The sequence below is a fragment of the Salvelinus fontinalis genome, chromosome 38 (genome assembly GCF_029448725.1).
Source record: "Salvelinus fontinalis isolate EN_2023a chromosome 38, ASM2944872v1, whole genome shotgun sequence".
NCBI classification, from domain to species: Eukaryota; Metazoa; Chordata; class Actinopteri; order Salmoniformes; family Salmonidae; genus Salvelinus; species Salvelinus fontinalis.
In genome coordinates, this window is record NC_074702.1 from 1,165,354 (window position 1) to 1,185,733 (window position 20,380).

General features: G+C 46.0%; 1 protein-coding gene across 3 annotated transcripts in view; it reads right to left on the minus strand.

Moving 5' to 3' along the window:
• The window catches only part of setd2 (SET domain containing 2, histone lysine methyltransferase), a 46,152-nt gene that overhangs the window by 13,645 nt on the left and 12,127 nt on the right, over positions 1-20,380 (minus strand). Inside the window, exons 6-21 of one of the 3 annotated variants that reach the window (XM_055902990.1) lie at positions 18,207-18,335; positions 17,537-17,660; positions 17,180-17,257; positions 15,935-16,032; positions 14,560-14,710; positions 12,534-12,668; positions 10,179-10,307; positions 9,037-9,957; positions 8,299-8,976; positions 8,145-8,193; positions 7,678-7,996; positions 4,472-5,099; positions 4,013-4,219; positions 3,716-3,841; positions 3,166-3,314; positions 2,840-2,957 (exon numbers count right to left, since the gene is read on the minus strand). In XM_055902990.1, coding sequence (XP_055758965.1) covers positions 2,840-2,957; positions 3,166-3,314; positions 3,716-3,841; positions 4,013-4,219; positions 4,472-5,099; positions 7,678-7,996; positions 8,145-8,193; positions 8,299-8,976; positions 9,037-9,957; positions 10,179-10,307; positions 12,534-12,668; positions 14,560-14,710; positions 15,935-16,032; positions 17,180-17,257; positions 17,537-17,660; positions 18,207-18,335 — 4,039 coding nt within the window. Of the gene's footprint in view, positions 1-2,839; positions 2,958-3,165; positions 3,315-3,715; positions 3,842-4,012; positions 4,220-4,471; positions 5,100-7,677; positions 7,997-8,144; positions 8,194-8,298; positions 9,958-10,178; positions 10,308-12,533; positions 12,669-14,559; positions 14,711-15,934; positions 16,033-17,179; positions 17,258-17,536; positions 17,661-18,206; positions 18,336-20,380 lie in introns of all 3 variants that reach the window. The other 2 variants (XM_055902989.1, XM_055902988.1) reach the window with 2 other exon arrangements.

A 20,380-nucleotide genomic window follows, 5' to 3' on the forward strand; every position in this document is an offset into this window, starting at 1 on the left:
GAAGGAACAGCACGTCAGAAATCAGCTCAATGTAATTGAAGAATCCATAGAATCGAACCACTTCCTGGAAAATTGGAAAACACTAAAGAAACAACACGAAGAGCTATCTATCCAAAAACAGAGATGTGTGGATAAACCACTTCTCCAATCTTTTTGTCTCTATAACAAAGAACAGCAAAAACATATACATGATCAAATACAAATCTTAGAATCAACTATTAAAAGACTACCAGAACCCACTGGATTCTCCAATTACATTGAATGAACTACAGGACAAAATACAAACCCTACAACCCAAAAAGGCCTGTGATGTTGACAGTATCCTAAATGAAATGATTAAATATACAGACCACAAATTCCAATTGATATACATCAACAATAACCTTGGGAAAATCGTCTGCATTATCATTAACAGCAGACTTGTACATTTCCTCAGTGAAAACAATGTAGTGAGGAAATGTCATATTGGCTTTTTACCAAATGACCGTACGACAGACCACGTATTCATCCTGCACACCCTACTTGACAAACAAACCAAAACAAAAGGCCGTCTTCTCATTCTCAACAAGTGTGATAAAATTGGCAACACACATTTCTTTCCAGAGGGCTGTGGGCTGAGACAGGGATGCAGCTTAAGCCCCACCCTCTTCAACATATACATCAACGATTGGCGTGGGCACTAGAACAGTCTGCAACTAGAATCTGAAGTCAAACGTCTGTTTGCTGATGATCTGGTGCTTCTGTCACCAACCAAGGAGGGTCTACAGCAGCACCTACATCTTCTGCACAGATTCTGCCAGACCTGGGCCCTCACAGTAAATCTCAGTAAGACAAAAGTAATGGTGTTCCAAAAAAGGTCCAGTTGCCAGGACCACAAATACAAATTCCATCTAGACACCGTTGCCAAAGAGCACACAAAAACTATACATACCTCAGCCTAAACATCAGCGCCACAGGTAACAGCTGTGAACGAGCTGAGAGACAAGGCAAGAAGGGCCTTCGATGTAATCAAAAGGAACAAAATTTGACCTACCAATTAGGATCTGGCTAAAAAAATATATACTTGAATCAAACCATTGCTCTTTATGGTTGTGAGGTCTGGGGTCCGCTCACTAGCCAAGAATTCACAAAATGGGACGAATACCAAATTGAGACTCCACATGCAGAATTCTGAAAAAAATATCTTCTGTGTACAACGTAAAACACCAAATAATGCATGTAGAGCAGGAATGATATGTGGGTTGGATCTTGTAGCTCCTAAACCTAGCTCACCCTTTACCTTCAGATGTTGATATGTGGGTTGGATCTTGTAGCTCCTAAACCTAGCTCCCCCTTTACCTTCAGATGTTGATATGTGGGTTGGATCTTGTAGCTCCTAAACCTAGCTCCCCCTTTACCTTCAGATGTTGAAGAAGCTCTGAAGATGTGATCCACTGTATCTACAGCTAGCGTTATAGTGTCTGTCTACATCCCAAATGGAACCCTCGCCCCTATGTAGTGCACTACTTTAGACCAGCATGCATAGGGTAGTGGTGCACTATGTAGGGAATAGGGTGCCATTTGAGGATGTAGCCTCTGTCTGACACTCTAGACTAGAGGCCCTTCAGGGGGGTGATTTTCTCTCTCCCAGGAAAGGAACCACAGCTGAAAATAATTCCTTTTGCAACATCTTCAATTAACCGATGGGAGGAACACTATCATCATTTTGCACGCAAGCACAAACATTCCGGGAAGCAAACGAAGCTAAAATATTTTGCTTTCTCACAGATGAGTTAGAGGAGATCTGTTTTCACGCAATCATCTTTTAGAAAATCTCCAGTCCAAAAACTACAAGGCACTATAATGGATATTATAGCAGGGTTTCTACTCTTAGACTCACACCACTAGGGGCTCGGACCTAAAGACTGTATGGAACTCTGCTGACCATGTGTGATCATAGTCCTGTGGACAAATGACACCCTAGTCCCTGGACAGTGCACTACATTTGACTAGAGTCCTGTGTGAATCTGATTCAACCATGAGTCATGAGATTTGGGCACTATTCAAATACCTTAAAAAGCCTTCCGGAGACCTTCCTTCCTTGAGGAAATCACTGACCTACCAGTCAGATTGGTGAAAGTAATGAGATGGAAGGAAGCCATGTTTTCATCTATCAACTAACATACATATCAGTGCCCACGTTTCCATCCAACCGTCTTACACGAGTAAAGGACTTGTCGGATCATTTATTTTGTCGTCATGACAGCCCTGATGGAAACAGAACACGGTAAATGTGGCGACAAAACAAAATACCCTAGACAATATCCTTTTGTGTCTGTAAAACGAATTATGCGAGAAATGTCGTCAGAAACGCTTTTATGCTCAAATATTGATAAAAAGAACCATCATATGGAAGTAAACTTGGAGTCACGCGATGACGTGTTGTGTGGTCATCCCACTGCGACTGGTCAGGAAAGCCTGCAGTTTATTAGGCTACAGATAATAAATAAATAAATGATGAAGTTCACAGGGTGATGAAAGAACAAGGTGATGAGCATGATGCTCCTTTCCAATAAACATCCAGAGAAAACCCTCAGAGTTGAAAATGCGACGGAAACCCATTTAACTTGAATTTCAACCGCAAAAAGTATTTCATGTGCACTACGTCATCATCACACAGCCTTTCATCTGCAACAATCAATTTGATGGAAACATCTCTGGAGGGAAAATACACTCAATGTTTTTTATGCAGAGTTTAGAATATTCGTCACCAATTGGATGGAAACCTAGCTAGTGATTAAATCAAGGAAGGATGCATTTGAAAGGCCTTGGCCTGTGTGTTTTCAGGGTTAAAGGTCACCTTGGAGGGGTTCTCGTCGTAGGTGGGCGTCCCCAGGTCCATCTCAGCCTCGTGGTCTAAGCTGTGAGAGTCTTCACTGGCCCCGTCCCAGCTGCTTGGAGGATCCCACTGAGTCTGTCTATAGGAGGGTGGGGTTAGATACACAGTAAGACACACATTCCAGGCAGACAAACACAGCCAAACACACAGAGTTAGTCAGACATGTGCAGTCAGACCGACAAGCTGACAGATACACACACAGTCACAAAAGCAGACAGTACGAGATAAAGACACAGGAAGGCAGACAGAGAGAGACCGGCAGAGACAGGCAGAGACTGGCAGCCTACCTGGTGATGACGTGATAATAGTAGATCTTTCCCTCTCCGTCCCGTGCTACCTTCCAGCTGGGGGGCAGGACGATGGTTTTGGGTTTGGGAGGAGAGGGAGGGGGCAGGTCTATCATACTGTTGGGGACTAACAGAGTGTTGGGCATCTCCTGGACAGAGGAAAAGAGGCAGGTGAAAAGACAGGAAGTCTCCTCTAGTGGTTAGAAAACAACTGTTTATGAGGCCTTCATCATGATAGAAAACAGTATGAAACTGCTGGACAAGAATCACGACTACTATCACGTTGATACACTCTGCCTCCCCCTGGTGGTAGCTTGGGGAAGGGTACAGCCAGACAGATTTGGTGTATGAGGTGGGGGTTTTTCAACGGAGTCATCCACTGACGGATGATGGACAACTGAGAGGATGTGCAACATGTCGACCTTTGTGAGTCTGCAACTAGTCTGAAAGTCATTGACTTTGTGTAAAGTTTTAACAGACAAATACGGACAACGTTTAATACATATATTTCATCAGTGTTCATGCGCCTGGGTCTGGCTGGAGGCCTTACCTGCTGGACAGTCTGTGAGGTGACGATGGTAGTGACCGTACCCCCCTGCTGAACCACCACTCCTTGCTGGTGACCCGTGTACACCGGCTGACCACGGAGGTAGTTGGCAGCCGGATCAGCGTAGGTCTGGCCAGAACAGGGTTGACAGACACACAGAGATCACACAGATACTCAGAGAGAAACCTTCTGATCTGGTCATGAAACAGGGCTTTTTTTTCATGCGTTGCTTGAAAGCCTCTATCAACGAAGGGCGATGTGTGTTGACTGTTCAGTACACTGTGCAGTGTGTGTGCCTACCTGCAGGACAGGTGTGTTAGCCTGTGGATAGGCAGTGGGGATACTGTAGATGGTCTGACAGGGCTGGCCCTGGTAGTAGATGGCTGTCTGGGTGGGAGGTGGTGCTGGGACAACCTGGTACTGTGGTGCTACCTGGGTCTGTACTGTCACAGCCTGCTGGGTGGTAGGGTCCCACAGCGTGGTGTAACTCCCCTGGCCCGCCGACACCTACGACAATAATTAGAAAAAAAGGAAGTTTGGAGTTAGGGGACCAGATGGAATTTGCAACTTGCACTGATGCGGCCAATTAAAAATGTTTACTCGCACAGCCAAGTCAAAGGGTTGTAAAACGAGACCGAATGGTAGCACTCTGGAGCTCTGAATAATAATGAATGTTATTTAGAGTGCTTTTCAAAACATCGAAAGTCACTTTACAATAAAATAAAACAGCATTAAATCAGAAATATAAAAGTAGAGCACCTGAGGGGGCGCAGACACAGCAGGCACTGACAGGACGCCTACCCCCGGGTCCTGGCCTGCCCCGCTGGGCTGCTGGGCATACTGCTGGGCGGTGCCGTGGTGGAGCTCCAGAGGAATAGTGGGTTGGTGGATGTGTTGGGAGATGCTGGAGAGGTTGGAGACTGGAGGGGGCTGGGAGGTAGAGGAGGGAGAGGTCATGCCCAGCTCGGTGATCAGAGCCTGGGGAGGAGTCTGCTCCAAGACCAGGGTGGCTGGGACCAGGGGCTCCACGGGAGGGGTTGGCAGCAGCACCTTGCCTGCGTTGGGGTTGACGGGGTCCACGTAGGTCTGGAGGGGGTAGCCAGGGGGGTAGTGGATGAAGCCAGCTGGGCTGGTAGTGTAGGTCAGGGCTGCATCGTAGGCTAGAGTCTGGAGCTGCTGCTGCCGCTGTTGTTGTTGATGTTGTTGTAACTGTTGTTGATGTTGTTGTAACTGTTGTTGATGTTGTTGTTGTAACTGTTGTTGTTGTTTCTGGACCTCGCGCTGGGCCACCTCCTGTTCAAACAGCTTCCTGCGCTCCTCTGTGGACAGCTTGGTGCGTTCCTTGGTGATGGAACGGGTCTTCTTACTGCTGTTAGCCAGGTCAAACCTAGAAACACACAGTCAATACTACAGAGATCAACAGGTCAAACCTAGAAACACACAGTCAATACTACAGAGATCAACAGGTCAAACCTAGAAACACACAGTCAATACTACTGTCTACAGAGATCAACAGGTCAAACCTAGAAACACACAGTCAATACTACAGAGATCAACAGGTCAAACCTAGAAACACACAGTCAATACTACTGTCTACAGAGATCAACAGGTCAAACCTAGAAACACACAGTCAATACTACTGAGATCAACAGGTCAAACCTAGAAACACACAGTCAATACTACAGAGATCAACAGGTCAAACCTAGAAACACACAGTCAATACTACAGAGATCAACAGGTCAAACCTAGAAACACACAGTCAATACTACAGAGATCAACAGGTCAAACCTAGAAACACACAGTCAATACTACAGAGATCAACAGGTCAAACCTAGAAACACACAGTCAATACTACAGAGATCAACAGGTCAAACCTAGAAACACACAGTCAATACTACAGAGACCAACAGGTCAAACCTAGAAACACACAGTCAATACTACTGAGATCAACAGGTCAAACCTAGAAACACACAGTCAATACTACTGTCTACAGAGATCAACAGGTCAAACCTAGAAACACACAGTCAATACTACAGAGATCAACAGGTCAAACCTAGAAACACACAGTCAATACTACTGTCTACAGAGATCAACAGGTCAAACCTAGAAACACACAGTCAATACTACTGTCTACAGAGATCAACATGTCAAACCTAGAAACACACAGTCAATACTACAGAGATCAACAGGTCAAACCTAGAAACACACAGTCAATACTACTGTCTACAGAGATCAACAGGTCAAACCTAGAAACACACAGTCAATACTACAGAGATCAACAGGTCAAACCTAGAAACACACAGTCAATACTACTGTCTACAGAGATCAACAGGTCAAACCTAGAAACACACAGTCAATACTACAGAGATCAACAGGTCAAACCTAGAAACACACAGTCAATACTACTGAGATCAACAGGTCAAACCTAGAAACACACAGTCAATACTACAGAGATCAACAGGTCAAACCTAGAAACACACAGTCAATACTACTGTCTACAGAGATCAACACAACAGACATTTCTACAAGTCAACAACAGTTTTGGTATGCATCCCAAATGGCTCCCTATTCCCTACATAGTACACTACTTTTACCCAGAGCCCTATGGGACCCTAGTCAGTATACTACTTTTACCCAGAGTCATATGGAACCCTATTCCCTATATAGTACACTACTTTTAAACAGAGCCCTATGGAACCCTATTCAGTACACTACTTTTAACCAGAGCCCTATGGAACCCTATTCAGTACACTACTTTTACCCAGAGCCCTATGGAACCCTATTCTCTATTATAGTACACTACTTTTAACCAGAGCCCTATGGAACCCTAGTCAGAACACTACTTTTAACCAGAGCCCTATGGAACCCTAGTCAGTACACTACTTTTAACCAGAGCCCTATGGAACCCTATTCAGTACACTACTTTTAACCAGAGCCCTATGGAACCCTAGTCAGAACACTACTTTTAACCAGAGCCCTATGGAACCCTAGTCAGAACACTACTTTTAACCAGAGCCCTATGGAACCCTAGTCAGAACACTACTTTTAACCAGAGCCCTATGGAACCCTAGTCAGTACACTACTTTTAACCAGAGCCCTATGGAACCCTATTCTCTATTATAGTACACTACTTTTACCCAGAGCCCTATGGAACCCTATTCAGTACACTACTTTTAACCAGAGCCCTATGGAACCCTATTCAGTACACTACTTTTTACCAGAGCCCTATGGAACCCTATTCAGTACACTACTTTTAACCAGAGCCCTATGGAACCCTATTCAGTACACTACTTTTAACCAGAGCCCTATGGAACCCTATTCAGTACACTACTTTTAACCAGAGCCCTATGGAACCCTATTCTCTATTATAGTACACTACTTTTACCCAGAGCCCTATGGAACCCTATTCAGTACACTACTTTTAACCAGAGCCCTATGGAACCCTATTCTCTATTATAGTACACTACTTTTAACCAGAGCCCTATGGAACCCTATTAAGTACACTACTTTTAACCAGAGCCCTATGGGACCCTAGTCAGTACACTACTTTTACCCAGAGCCCTATGGAACCCTATTCAGTACACTACTTTTACCCAGAGCCCTATGGAACCCTATTCAGTACACTACTTTTAACCAGAGCCCTATGGAACCCTATTCAGTACACAACTTTTACCCAGAGCTCTATGAAACCCTATTAAGTACACAACTTTTACCCAGAGCCCTATGGAACCCTAGTCAGTACACTACTTTTACCCAGAGCCCTATGGAACCCTATTCAGTACACTACTTTTGGGAAAAGGGTGCAATTTAAAAAGGAGCCTAAAGTCATCAAGAGTTTTGTTTCTAAAACCGTTGAAGTATTCTGGAATGATTCAGAAAGTCATTCAGTCATACAGTCAAAGAACATGTGATCATCCATAGCTAGTCAGTGTATATGAGCATGTTGGTGTTCCAGCCAGTCCTACCGGTCCTCATGTCGCCTGCTGCTCCTCTCGTATGCTGAGGGCGGTGGGGAGGTGGAGGCACGTCTCCTCCGTCTCTCTGCGCTGCGGGGTGTCTTCTCAGAGTCTCTGTCCCAGTCTCTCTCTCTATCTCTCTCTCTATCCCGGTCTCTCTCCCAATCCCTGTCCCTTTCTCTGTCACGCTCCCGCTCACGCTCCCTGTCCCGTTCTCTCTCTCGATCTCGTTCCCTGTCCCTCTCCTTGTCCCGCTCCCTCTCACGTTCCCGTTCCCGGCTGCCGGAGGGGGTGCGAGCCGGGGCAGCGACTCGGTCTCGACTACGATCTGTATACATGGAACAATCAAACAGGTTAAAGCCCCACCAACGGTAGGCTGTCAGCACTGTTGAAAATAAAACGTTACACTGTAACAGGTGTGGACACAGACCTAGTGAGAGAAAGAGCAGGAGAGAGGGGCAGAGACAGAGACCTACCGTGTATCTCCTTCTCCACCTGGCTCTTCTTGGGGATCCTGTACACCTCCTGAAGGATGAGTCACACACCACACATGTAAATAACAATAAACTCAGTGTGTGTGTTTATTTATTTATCAGTGTGTTTTAAATCAGTGTTTGTGTGTGTCCTTGCCTTCAGGTCCTTCCAGCTGTCCAGCAGCCTAGCAGCCATGTCTCCTATATCCACAGCACTGAGCAGGGCTTCCTGGCTCCTCTCGCTCTCTACATCAGACACACCCTCCTCCTCATCCTGCGAGGGTGTCCCCACCGCCGCAGGCTCCACGGGGACCACCGGAGAGGGAGGTGGAGGGGCCTCCGAGGCAGGGGTCACTACCTGGGCAGCGTCCTCAGTGCCAGGGGCCACCTCCGGGGGACCCTCAGGGGCCACCTGGCCTGGATGTTCCTGGCTGCCTGGAGCCTTTTCTGTATCTTCAGTCCCAGTCTCTGCTGTGGTGGTCTCCTCTTCCTTCTCCTCAGCAGGCTGCTCCTCTGAAGGGGTCTCAGTAACTTCTGTCCGAACTGGCTGAATATGTGATGATTCCTGGACCTCCACGTTGTCCTGCTCTCCTGCCACAACCTCCCTCTCCTCCGCTGACTGACTTGCCTGCTGCTGCTCCTTCTGTCCCTCACTCCACTCGTCTTTCACCTCCTCGTCACCGCCCTTCTCATTCACCTCCTCCTGATCTTTAAGACAGAGCTGGCTCTCAGCTTCGGGATCTGTGATCTCCATGGTCTCCACCACCTCCTCTGGTGTTTCCTTCAGCTCTGTGACTGGCTCTTCTGTCGGCTCCTCCGTTGTGGGAGTCTGAGCCTGAACCACCAGCTCTGTGACTGGCTCTTCTGTCGGCTCCTTCGTTGTGGGAGTCTGAGCCTGGGCCTCAACCACCAGCTCTGTGACTGGCTCTTCTGTTGGCTCCTCCGTTGTGGGAGTCTGAGCCTGGGCCTCAACCACCAGCTCTGTGACTGGCTCTTCTGTCGGCTCTTCCGCTGTGGGAGTCTGAGCCTGGGCCTCAACCACCAGCTCTGTGACTGGCTCTTCTGTCGGCTCCTCCGTTGTGGGAGTCTGAGCCTGGGCCTCAACCACCAGCTCTGTGACTGGCTCTTCTGTCGGCTCCTCCGTTGTGGGAGTCTGTGCCTGGGCCTCAACCACCAGCTCTGTGACTGGCCCTTCTGTCGGCTCCTCCGTTGTGGGAGTCTGTGCCTGGGCCTCAACCACCAGCTCTGTCTTGGACTGTTTAATGCTCTCCACTGGAGGCTCAGATCGTGAGACCTCCTCGTCCTCCATCTCCTCATCCTCCTCCTTACCGTCCGAGGCCTTGCTGGCGTCCGACATGGCACTGTCCAGGCTGTTCTCGCTGATCTTGAGGCGACGGTAAACGGCCCGTTTGGGAGTGTCGCTGTCCAACTCAGTGCCCAGTTTGGCGACGGAGGCAGAGGAGCCGTCGGGAGTGTTGAGGGGGGTCTGGGCGCGGGACATGTTCTCGCTGGAGTAGCCGTCCTGTTCGGCCCCGGGGGCCTGGGGGAGGGGCGTGTTCTCACTGGAGTAGCCGCCCTGTTCGGCCCCGTGGGGCTGGGGGAGGGGCGTGTTCTCACTGGAGTAGCCGTCCTGTTCGGCCCCGGGGGCCTGGGGGAGGGACGTGTTCTCACTGAAGTAGCCATCCTGTTCGGCCCCGGGGGCCTGGGGGAGGGAGTGTGTATGCGTTTGGGCCCAGCGCTGGATGAGGCTCAGGACATGACTCTCCTCCAACATGTTCTTAGTGGAGATAGGCAGCACTGACAGGGTCTTCATGATCTGGAGACACAGGGAATAGTCAGTTGGTTACAACACACACACACACACCGTGTGTCGATATTCCTAGGACCTTTGAATTAAAACAATCTGAATTGGTTTATTCTAAAGTGCATTCTCATATAGATTCAGTGATCTTATTTGTCATGGTCACAAGTGTGAGGGATGAGCAACCGACGTTAAATATATATATATTTTTGACCCCAAACGGATTTAATTGTCACCTGAAACTGCAGTTTGATGTTGTTGACACTGTTGCCCTTGGCTTCAGAGAGCTCCACCATGAAGATCCACAGTAGAGACAGACCGTGATGGTCCAGGAACTGCTTCAGACAGGATGGGCTCTGGGTATCCTGTTCATACAAAACCACCAGGTCAACATTATGGTAGAGAAACCACTTCTCCTGGTCGAGAAACCCTTCTCCTGGTCGAGAAACCCTTCTCCTGAGACAAACAATAATCCTAACACCCTCCACATAACACAGTAATCCCCAATACAATACACCCTACACACAATATAACAACTTATCAAATCACAATTTATTTGTCACATACGTGTGACAAACTGATTCTTGACTGATTCAGAGGGATACAAAAATAAAACAAGCAACTGAATACCTTTAACTGAAATAAAATATGCGTCCCAAATATCCAGGGCCTATAAATATAGTGCACTACATATGACCAGGGCCTATACATATAAATATAGTGCACTACAAATGACCAGAGCCTATAAATATAAATATAGTGCACTACAAATGACCAGGGCCTATAAATATAAATATAGTGCACTACATATGACCAGGGCCTATACATATAAATATAGTGCACTACAAATGACCAGGGCCTATAAATATATACAGTGAGGGAAAAAAGTATTTGATCCCCTGCTGATTTTGTACGTTTACCCACTGACAAAGAAATGATCCGTCTATAATTTTAATGGTAGGTTTATTTGAACAGTGAGAGACAGAATAACAACAAAAGAATCCAGAAAAACGCATGTCAACAATGTTATAAATTGATTTGCATTTTAATGAGGGAAATAAGTATTTGACCCCCTCTCAATCAGAAAGATTTCTGGCTCCCAGGTGTCTTTTATACAGGTAACGAGCTGAGAGTAGGAGCACACTCTTAAAGGGAGTGCTCCTAATCTCAGTTTGTTACCTGTATAAAAGACACCTGTCCACAGAAGCAATCAATCAATCAGATTCTAAACTATCCACCATGTCCAAGACCAAAGAGCTCTCCAAGGATGTCAGGGACAAGATTGTAGACCTACACAAGGCTGGAATGGGCTACAAGACCATCACCAAGCAGCTTGGTGAGAAGGTGACAACAGTTGGTGCGATTATTCGCAAATGGAAGAAACACAAAAGAACTGTCAATCTCCCTCAGCCTGGGGCTCCATGCAAGATCTCACCTCGTGGAGTTGCAATGATCATGAGAACGGTGAGGAATCAGCCCAGAACTACACAGGAGGATCTTGTCAATGATCTCAAGGCAGCTGGGACCGTAGTCACCAAGAAAACAATTGGTAACACACTACGCCGTGAAGGACTGAAATCCTGCAGTGCCCGCAAGGTCCCCCTGCTCAGAAAGCTCATATACATGCCTGTCTGAAGTTTGCCAACGAACATCTGAATGATTCAGAGGACAACTGGATGAAAGTGTTGTGGTCAGATGAGACCAAAATGGAGCTCTTTGGCATCAACTCAACTCGCCGTGTTTGGAGGAGGAGGAATGCTGCCTATGACCCCAAGAACACCATCCCCACCGTCAAACAGAGGTGGAAACATTATGCTTCAGGGGTGTTTTTCTGCTAAGGGGACGGGACAACTTCACCGCATCAAAGGGACGATGGACGGGGCCATGTACCGTCAAGTCTTGGGTGAGAACCTCCTTCTCTGAGCCAGGGCATTGAAAATGGGTCGTGGATGGGTATTCCAGCATGACAATGACCCTAAACACAAGGCAACAAAAGAGTGGCTCAAGAAGAAGCACATTGAGGTCCTAGAGTGGCCTAGCCACTCTCCAGTCCTTAATCCCTTAGAAAATCTGTGGAGGGAGTTGAAAGTTCGAGTTGCCAAACGTCAGCCTCGAAACCTTAATGACTTGGAGAAGATCTGCAAAGAGGAGTGGGACAAAATCCCTCCTGAGATGTGTGCAAACCTGGTGGCCAACTACAAGAAACGTCTGACCTCTGTGATTGCCAACAAGTACTAAGTCATGTTTTGCAGAGGGGTCAAATACTTATTTCCCTCATTAAAATGCAAATCAATTTATGACATTTTTGACATGCGTTTTTCTGGATTTTTTTGTTGATATTCTGTCTCTCACTGTTCAAATAAACCTACCGTTAAAATTAGAGACTGATCATTTCTTTGTCAGTAGGTAAACGTACAAAATCAGCAGGGGATCAAATACTTTTTTCCCTCACTGTATATCTATAAATGACCAGGGCCTATAAATATAGTGCACTACAAATGACCAGGATATATATATATAGTGCACTATAAATTAAATAGGGTGCCATCCCAGACAGCCGGTGTTCATTGGTGTGGGTCAGGTGTGCTTACTTGGATAAGTTTGAGGCAGATGAGTTTCTGCTCCATGGTCTCCACTCTGACCATCAGCCTGCAGAGAGACACCACCTCCTTCTCATCGTACAAACCCTCCCCGTTCTCCAGCAGAGCCTCTAGTTCCTCATCCACCTGGAGACACAGCAAACCAGCATTCACACACTGACCAGTAACAGGCCAGCATTCACACACTGACCAGTAACAGGCCAGCATTCACACACTGACCAGTAACAGGCCAGCATTCACACACTGACCAGTAACAGGCCAGCATTCACACACTGACCAGTAACAGGCCAGCATTCACACACTGACCAGTAACAGGCCAGCATTCACACACTGACCAGTAACAGGCCAGCATTCACACACTGACCAGTAACAGGCCAGCATTCACACACTGACCAGTAACAGGTCAGCATTCACACACTGACCAGTAACAGGCCAGCATTCACACACTGACCAGTAACAGGCCAGCATTCACACACTGACCAGTAACAGGCCAGCATTCACACACTGACCAGTAACAGACCAGCATTCACACACTGACCAGTAACAGACCAGCAGTAACACTCAGCATCAGCAGTAACAAACAGTTTTTTAGCTACTACACTTGTAGCTTTTGCCAGCGTGAGCCACTTTATCAAGTGTTCTCTGGCCTGAATCGCGCCAAATTCTTGAAAATAGGACGTAGCGTAGCGAATTTTTCCGATGAGCCGCTTGAGCCTCCTATGTCAAGGTTTCATTGAACATGAATGGGAGAGCCTCACGCTCTGCAGAAGTTAGTGTAGCTCTATAAAGACCACAGATAATCCATTCAACGGACTAAACACAGACCCCAGAACTGTGACAAAACTACTTCTTCTCTGCAAAACTGACACAAGCAGCTTTCATGGTGACGTGGATAGGGGGGGGGTTAAAATAACCGGTTAGTTCGTGTTCAGTAACAGTGTTATTTATGGAAAGGAGAAGACGCTGGAGCTCTCAGAACAATTATCCTAAAGCTAGTACAAACCTGACCCATATCTGCCTCTCTAGACCCTGTCAGCATCTCAAATGGCACTCTGTTCCCTATATAGTGCACTACTTTTGACCAGAGCTCTGGTCAAAAGGGTGCCATTTGGGACACAGACCATCACTGCTGGGCGTTTCAGCAGATCACCTGATCAGAGTTATGACATAGCTACATGCCACTGTAGTTCATCTATTGGCCAGAACATTTGCATTTAAAAATGGCTGAGTTTAAAGATGACCTCAATGACACGTCAGACTGTGCTGAGTCAATCTACCAGTTACAAATTGGACTATTATGGGTCAACAGCTAAAATGTGTGGAATCCTAACTACCAGAGTGAAACATAAACCTACATTGCAGGGGGAAGAGAAGAGATTGTAGCTTCTGCAGTTGTATTTCAAATGAGTTTAATTCTATATTTCCACACTATGAGGTTGGAATAATACTGTGAAAATGATAATGCCATTTTAGTGTAATCGCGGTTTGAAAGGGTTGAAATTTCAGCCCAGCTTGGTGGGATAATGTTTTGTCCTCCCTGGTGACACAACACCAGGCGGTAAATTAGTTAACTGACAAATAAGAAAGAGCTCAAAACTTCTCTCCTCTCAGTCCACTCCCAAAGAAAACAGTCCTAGCTAAATTCTCGCTGGAGTAATTGCTCTTCGCTAAGAAGCTATTGTTTGTTTTTGACCATTTTCACTGAAAACAATCACAGTAATGTCTTTAATTGTTACCTCAGAAATGATTTGATATTGAGATAAGAACAGCTGCATCGGACTTTTAAATATTCACTATGGTTGATAGTGACATGAACTCCACAACAGGTCACTCCCCCAACACCTTTTCAAGTGACGGCTGTTCAGACAGAGCCAGTCCTAGGTTTGAAAAATGTCGATCACTTCTCTGTATTGAAGATTCCCCAGATGTCCTACTCATTCCAGGAATCTTCCAAAACAGCATTTATGGAAAACCTGGGACTCTTGGGGGAGGGCCTTTACCAAACCTACACACTCACCGTAGTGAGTGCATTGCTCACGGAGGTGTCCTTCTTGCGAGGGCGCTCTTTCTTCATCTTCCCTGCCGCTGCTCTTACACTGACCCTGTTCTCCCCGCCCAGGAAGCCTCGGCAGCTGGGAGCCCCACAGAAGCACTTCTGGGCCTCTTTCCTGGCGTGTACAGAGGAGAAGGAGTAAAACACTACACCATAGCTATACGGTCAGTCAAGAGAGCAACAGGGGCTTAATAATGTATTGTTATGTTTTCAATGACTACAACAGCAGGGTGACGTATTAGAACAGACAGTCAAACATTGATATGTTACAACAGACATTTCAAATCCAAAGAGAGAAGCTGCGTTCTAAATGGCATCCTATGGGCCTTGGTCAAAAATAGTGCACTAAAAAGGGAATAGGGTGCCATTTGGGACAAAGGTAGAAAGACACTAACCCATACCTCTGGAACTGGTAATCGAAGGTAGAGAGACACTAACCCATACCTCTGGAACTGGTAATCGAAGGTAGAGAGACACTAACCCATACCTCTGGAACTGGTAATCAAAGGCAGAGAGACACTAACCCATACCTCTGGAACTGGTAATCAAAGGCAGAGACACACTAACCCATACCTCTGGAACTGGTAATCAAAGGCAGAGACACTAACCCATACCTCTGGAACTGGTAATCAAAGGCAGAGAGACACTAACCCATACCTCTGGAACTGGTAATCAAAGGTAGAGAGACACTAACCCATACCTCTGGAACTGGTAATCGAAGGCAGAGAGACACTAACCCATACCTCTGGAACTGGTAATCAAAGGCAGAGAGACACTAACCCATACCTCTGGAACTGGTAATCGAAGGCAGAGGGACACTAACCCATACCTCTGGAACTGGTAATCGAAGGTAGAGAGACACTAACCCATACCTCTGGAACTGGTAATCAAAGGCAGAGAGACACTAACCCATACCTCTGGAACTGGTAATCAAAGGCAGAGAGACACTAACCCATACCTCTGGAACTGGTAATCAAAGGCAGAGAGACACTAACCCATACCTCTGGAACTGGTAATCGAAGGTAGAGAGACACTAACCCATACCTCTGGAACTGGTAATCAAAGGTAGAGAGACACGAACCCATACCTCTGGAACTGGTAATCGAAGGTAGAGAGACACTAACCCATACCTCTGGAACTGGTAATCGAAGGTAGAGAGACACTAACCCATACCTCTGGAACTGGTAATCGAAGGCAGAGAGACACTAACCCATACCTCTGGAACTGGTAATCGAAGGTAGAGAGACACTAACCCATACCTCTGGAACTGGTAATCAAAGGTAGAGAGACACTAACCCATACCTCTGGAACCGGTAATCAAAGGGAGAGAGATACTAACCCATATCTCTGGAACTGGTAATCGAAGGTAAGCTCTGTACCAGCTTTGACGGTCCTGGAGGTGAAGAACCCAACTCTCAGCTGGCCGTTCACAGTCCACTGAAATACAGGAACCAAGAAAGAAACATTAGCGAGGTCAGGATAAAACAAACTTGCTTTTTGACTTTGCTGATAAATACTTTGTTGAGGGAAAGTGTACTTGTCATGACCGTGATGCGTTGTCTCACCGAGCCATCTTAAGATGAATGCACTAATTGTAAATCGCTCTGGATAAGAACGTCTGATAAATGACTAAAATGTCAAATGAAATCACAGCCTGAGATGCAGCTCACTGATAAAGTAGCCTCAGTGCCAGTCTGTTTGTGCTAGAATGCAAACTTCATGTCGCTTATTGTCATGTTTGGCTTGACAACGGCAGCAATGGAGCTGGCAAGAGAACACACACACACACACACACACACACACACACACACACACACACACACACACACACACACACACACACACACACACACACACACACACACACACACACACACAAGCCTAAAAGTAGAGCGAAGTACAGGCAAATATGGTTCTGAACCAAGACAAGTGAATGAAATGTATTTACATTTTAAAATGAACTGTCCAGTGAAAATCTCACTTTTAAATGCTCATAATCTGTTAACTCGTACGCAAATAAATGTTGATGACTTGCATGTGGCCAAAGCATCAATTAGAGAGAAATAAACCCCACCTCAAACGTATAAATCAAACAGACCGTTTCAAAATTGCTTGCCATTTCCTCATAGAGGATAAGGTCATGTTTTTAGCCGAGACGGCTAACTGGCTAAACTGGCCAGTCAGCCTGTTTACTTGTCTATAAAAATATTAATGACCGGTATACGCCCACACCATCCTGTTGTTGGGGTAAGCCCACACCATTAAAAACATAGAAAAGCTGCTTTTTAACATTGTTTTTCTTCCAAAAATATTGTAATAAACTATTTCACTCATATTATAACGAATGATAGATTTCATAGAAATCTGGAAACACTGGACAGATACCAGGTAGCCTAGTTGTTAGAGCATTGGGCCAGTAACCGAAAGGTTGCTAGATCGAATCCCCGAGCTGACAAGGTAAAATTCTGTCCTTCTGCCCCTGAAGGGGGTAGGCCGTCATTGTAAATAAGAATTTGTTCTGAACTGACTTGCCTGGTTAAATAAAGGTGAAATAAATACTGAAAGGGGCCTCTGGGCCACATACCTTCTGGGTCTCACAGTTGGGCTCACAGCTGTGGTTCATGAAGCGAGAGCAGTTCCCCTTCAGTGTGGCGTCTATGATCTGAGAAGACACAGAGGAAAGGAGTTTCAGATAACCTTCCACATTACCTGTCAGTTGAAAACAATACAACACTCTGGGTGCATCCCACAATGGCACCCTAGATAAGCTACTACTTTTGACCAGAGCCAAATCAGGGTGTAATTTGTAATGCACACCTAAAACTTGTTGGGATCTGGTAGCGCACGTTATAGGGAATAGGGAGTCATGTTGTACGCAGCCTATACTTGTTCCCGTTTCAGGAGTTCAGTGGACTACATGTCAATGTTCCAGTGGTCTCACCTCGTTATTCTTCAAGGCCATGAAATAGTAGTGGATGTTCTTCATGCTAGCGTATTTTTTCACCCGCGTCTTGAACTCCTTGTGGTCCAACACCTCTCCGCAGTACTCCAGCACAAAAGTGTTTCTGAAATGTTATCAAAATGGTGGAAAACCATTAGCATGACTCCTTTGTGTACAGCTTTTAGGGCAATGGCCAGGGTTCCATCTCATTTTGTCTTTACGCAATTCCTCGCATCCTATCGCCACGCCTCCTTCTCAACCGTATTGGAGAAGGTCCAAGGCGTTTCTCTTAGACCTTCCTCTCCAATGTGTGTTAAGGAGGCGAGGAGATAGGATGCGAGGAATCAAGGTTAAGATCTATTGAGAACGAGTCCTGGGTGCTAGTTACAACATTTGATTTATTTATTATGAATCAAGGAGTACAGGGCTCCTGAGTAGCGCAGCAGTCTAAGGCACTGTATCTCAGTGCAAGAGGTGTAATTACAGTCCCTGGTTCAAATCCAGGCTGTATCACATTGGGAGTCCAATAGGGCAGCACACAATTGGCCCAGCTTCGTCCAGGTTTGGCCGGGGTAAGCCGTCATTGTAAGTAAGAATTTGTTCTTAACTGACTTGCCTAGTTAAATAAAAGGTTATATTTAAAAAATAAAATAAGATCTAAGAGCCTTACGATATCAGGTCCCTGGCCGCCCTCAGTCCCCAGCCCTTATCTTCAGTCAGGATGACCTCAAAGTCTGCATGCTGTTTCATCTGGAAGCGCCGGTTGGAGCAGTAGCCTTCATTCAGGCAGCGTGATGAGCTGCAAAAGACAAGGACATTACATTTGTTTTCATTTTGGCCATTTAGCAGACGCTCTTCTACAGAGCAACTTAGCGCATTCGACTAGGTTAAATAAGGCAACCACATAACAGTCATTGCAAATCATTGCAAATCCTGTTTGAAGATGAACTGGTAAAGGACCAATGATGTAAAACTATACTATAGTGCAGTCGGGAAGTATTCAGACCCCTTGACCTTTTCTACATTGTTACATTACAGCCTTATTCTAAAATGGATTAAATGTTTTTTCCCCCCTCATCCATCTACACACAATACCCCATAATGACAAAACAAAAAACAGGTTAAAATATTTTTACAATTTTATTAAAAACAAAACTGTAATACCACATAAGTAAATCAGACCCTTTAACCAGTACTTTGTTGAAGCATCTTTGGCAGCGATTACAGCCTTGAGTCTTCTTGGGTATGACGCTACAAGCTTGGCATACCTGTATTTGGGGAGTTTCTCCCATTCTTCTCTGCAGATCCTCTCAAGCTCTGTCAGGTTGGATTGGTCTCTCCAGAGATATTCGATCGGGTTCAAGTCCGGGCTCTGGCCGAGCCACTCAAGGACATTCAGAGACTTGTCCCGAAGGTACTCCTGCGTTGTCTTGGCTGTGTGCTTAGGGTCGTTGTCCTGTTGGAAGGTGAAACGTCACACCAGTCGGAGGTCCCGAGCAGGTTTTCATCAAGGATCTCTGTACTTTGCTCCATTCATCTTTCCCTCGATCCTGACTTGTCTCCCAGTCCCTGCCGCTGAAAACGTCCCCAAAGCATGATGCTGCCACCTCCAGACGTAACGCTTGGCATTCAGACCAAAGACTTCAATCTTGGTTTCATCATACCAGAGAATCTTGTATCTCATGGTCTGAGAGTCCTTTAGGTGCCTTTTGGCAAACTCCAAGCGGGCTGTCGTGTGCCTTTTACTGAGGAGTGTCTTCCTTCTGGCCAGTCTGCATAAAATACCTGATTGGTGGAGTGCTGCAGAGATGGTTATCCTTCTGGAAGGTTCTCCCATCTCCACAGAGGAACTCTGGAGCTCTGTCAGAGTGACCATCGGGTTCTTGGTCACCTCCCTGACCAAGGCCCGTCTCACCCAATTGCTCAGTTTGGCCAGGTGGTCAGCTCTAGGAAGAGTCTTGGTGGTTCTAAACTTCTTCCATTTAAGAATGATGTGTTCTTGGGGATCTTCAATGCTGCAGACATTTTTTGGTACCCTTCTGCAGATCTGTGCTTCGACACAATGCTGTCTCAGAGCTCTACGGGGAATTCCTTCGACCTTTTTGCTCTGACATGCACTGTCAACTGTGGGACCTTATACCGGGGCGGCAGGTAGCCTAGTGGTTAGAGCGTTGGACTAGTAACCAAAAGGTTGCAAGATCGAATCCCCGAGCTGACAAGGCACAAATCTGTCGTTCTGCCCCTGTTCCTAGGCCGTCATTGAAAATAAGAATTTGTTCTTAACTGACTTGCCTAGTTAAATAAAAGTAATCAAATATTTTTTTTAAATAGACAGGTATGTTCCTTTCCAAATCATGTCCAATCAATTGAATTTACCACAGCTGGACTTGTTTCCCATGAAAACATACATGAAATGAGTTGCAAAATGAATAGGAAATAGTCAAGACGTTGATAAGGTTATAAATAATGATTTTATATTTAAATAATTGAGTCCTTCAAAAATGTGCATCATCAAAGAATACTCCATTTGCAGCAATTACAGCCTTCCAGACCTTTGGCATTCCAGTAATCTGAAGAGATTTTACCCCATGCTTCCTGAAGCACCTCCCACAAGCTGGATTGACTTGATGGACACTTCTTATGTACCATACGGTCAAGCTGCTCCCACAACAGCTCAATAGTGTTGAGATCCGGTGACTGTGCTGGCCATTCCATTATAGACAGAATACCAGCTGACTGCTTCTTCCCTAAATAGTTCTTGCATAGTTTGGAGCTGTGCTTTGGGTCATTGTCCTGTTGTAGGAGGAAATTGTCTCCAATTAAGCACCGTCCACAGGGTACGGC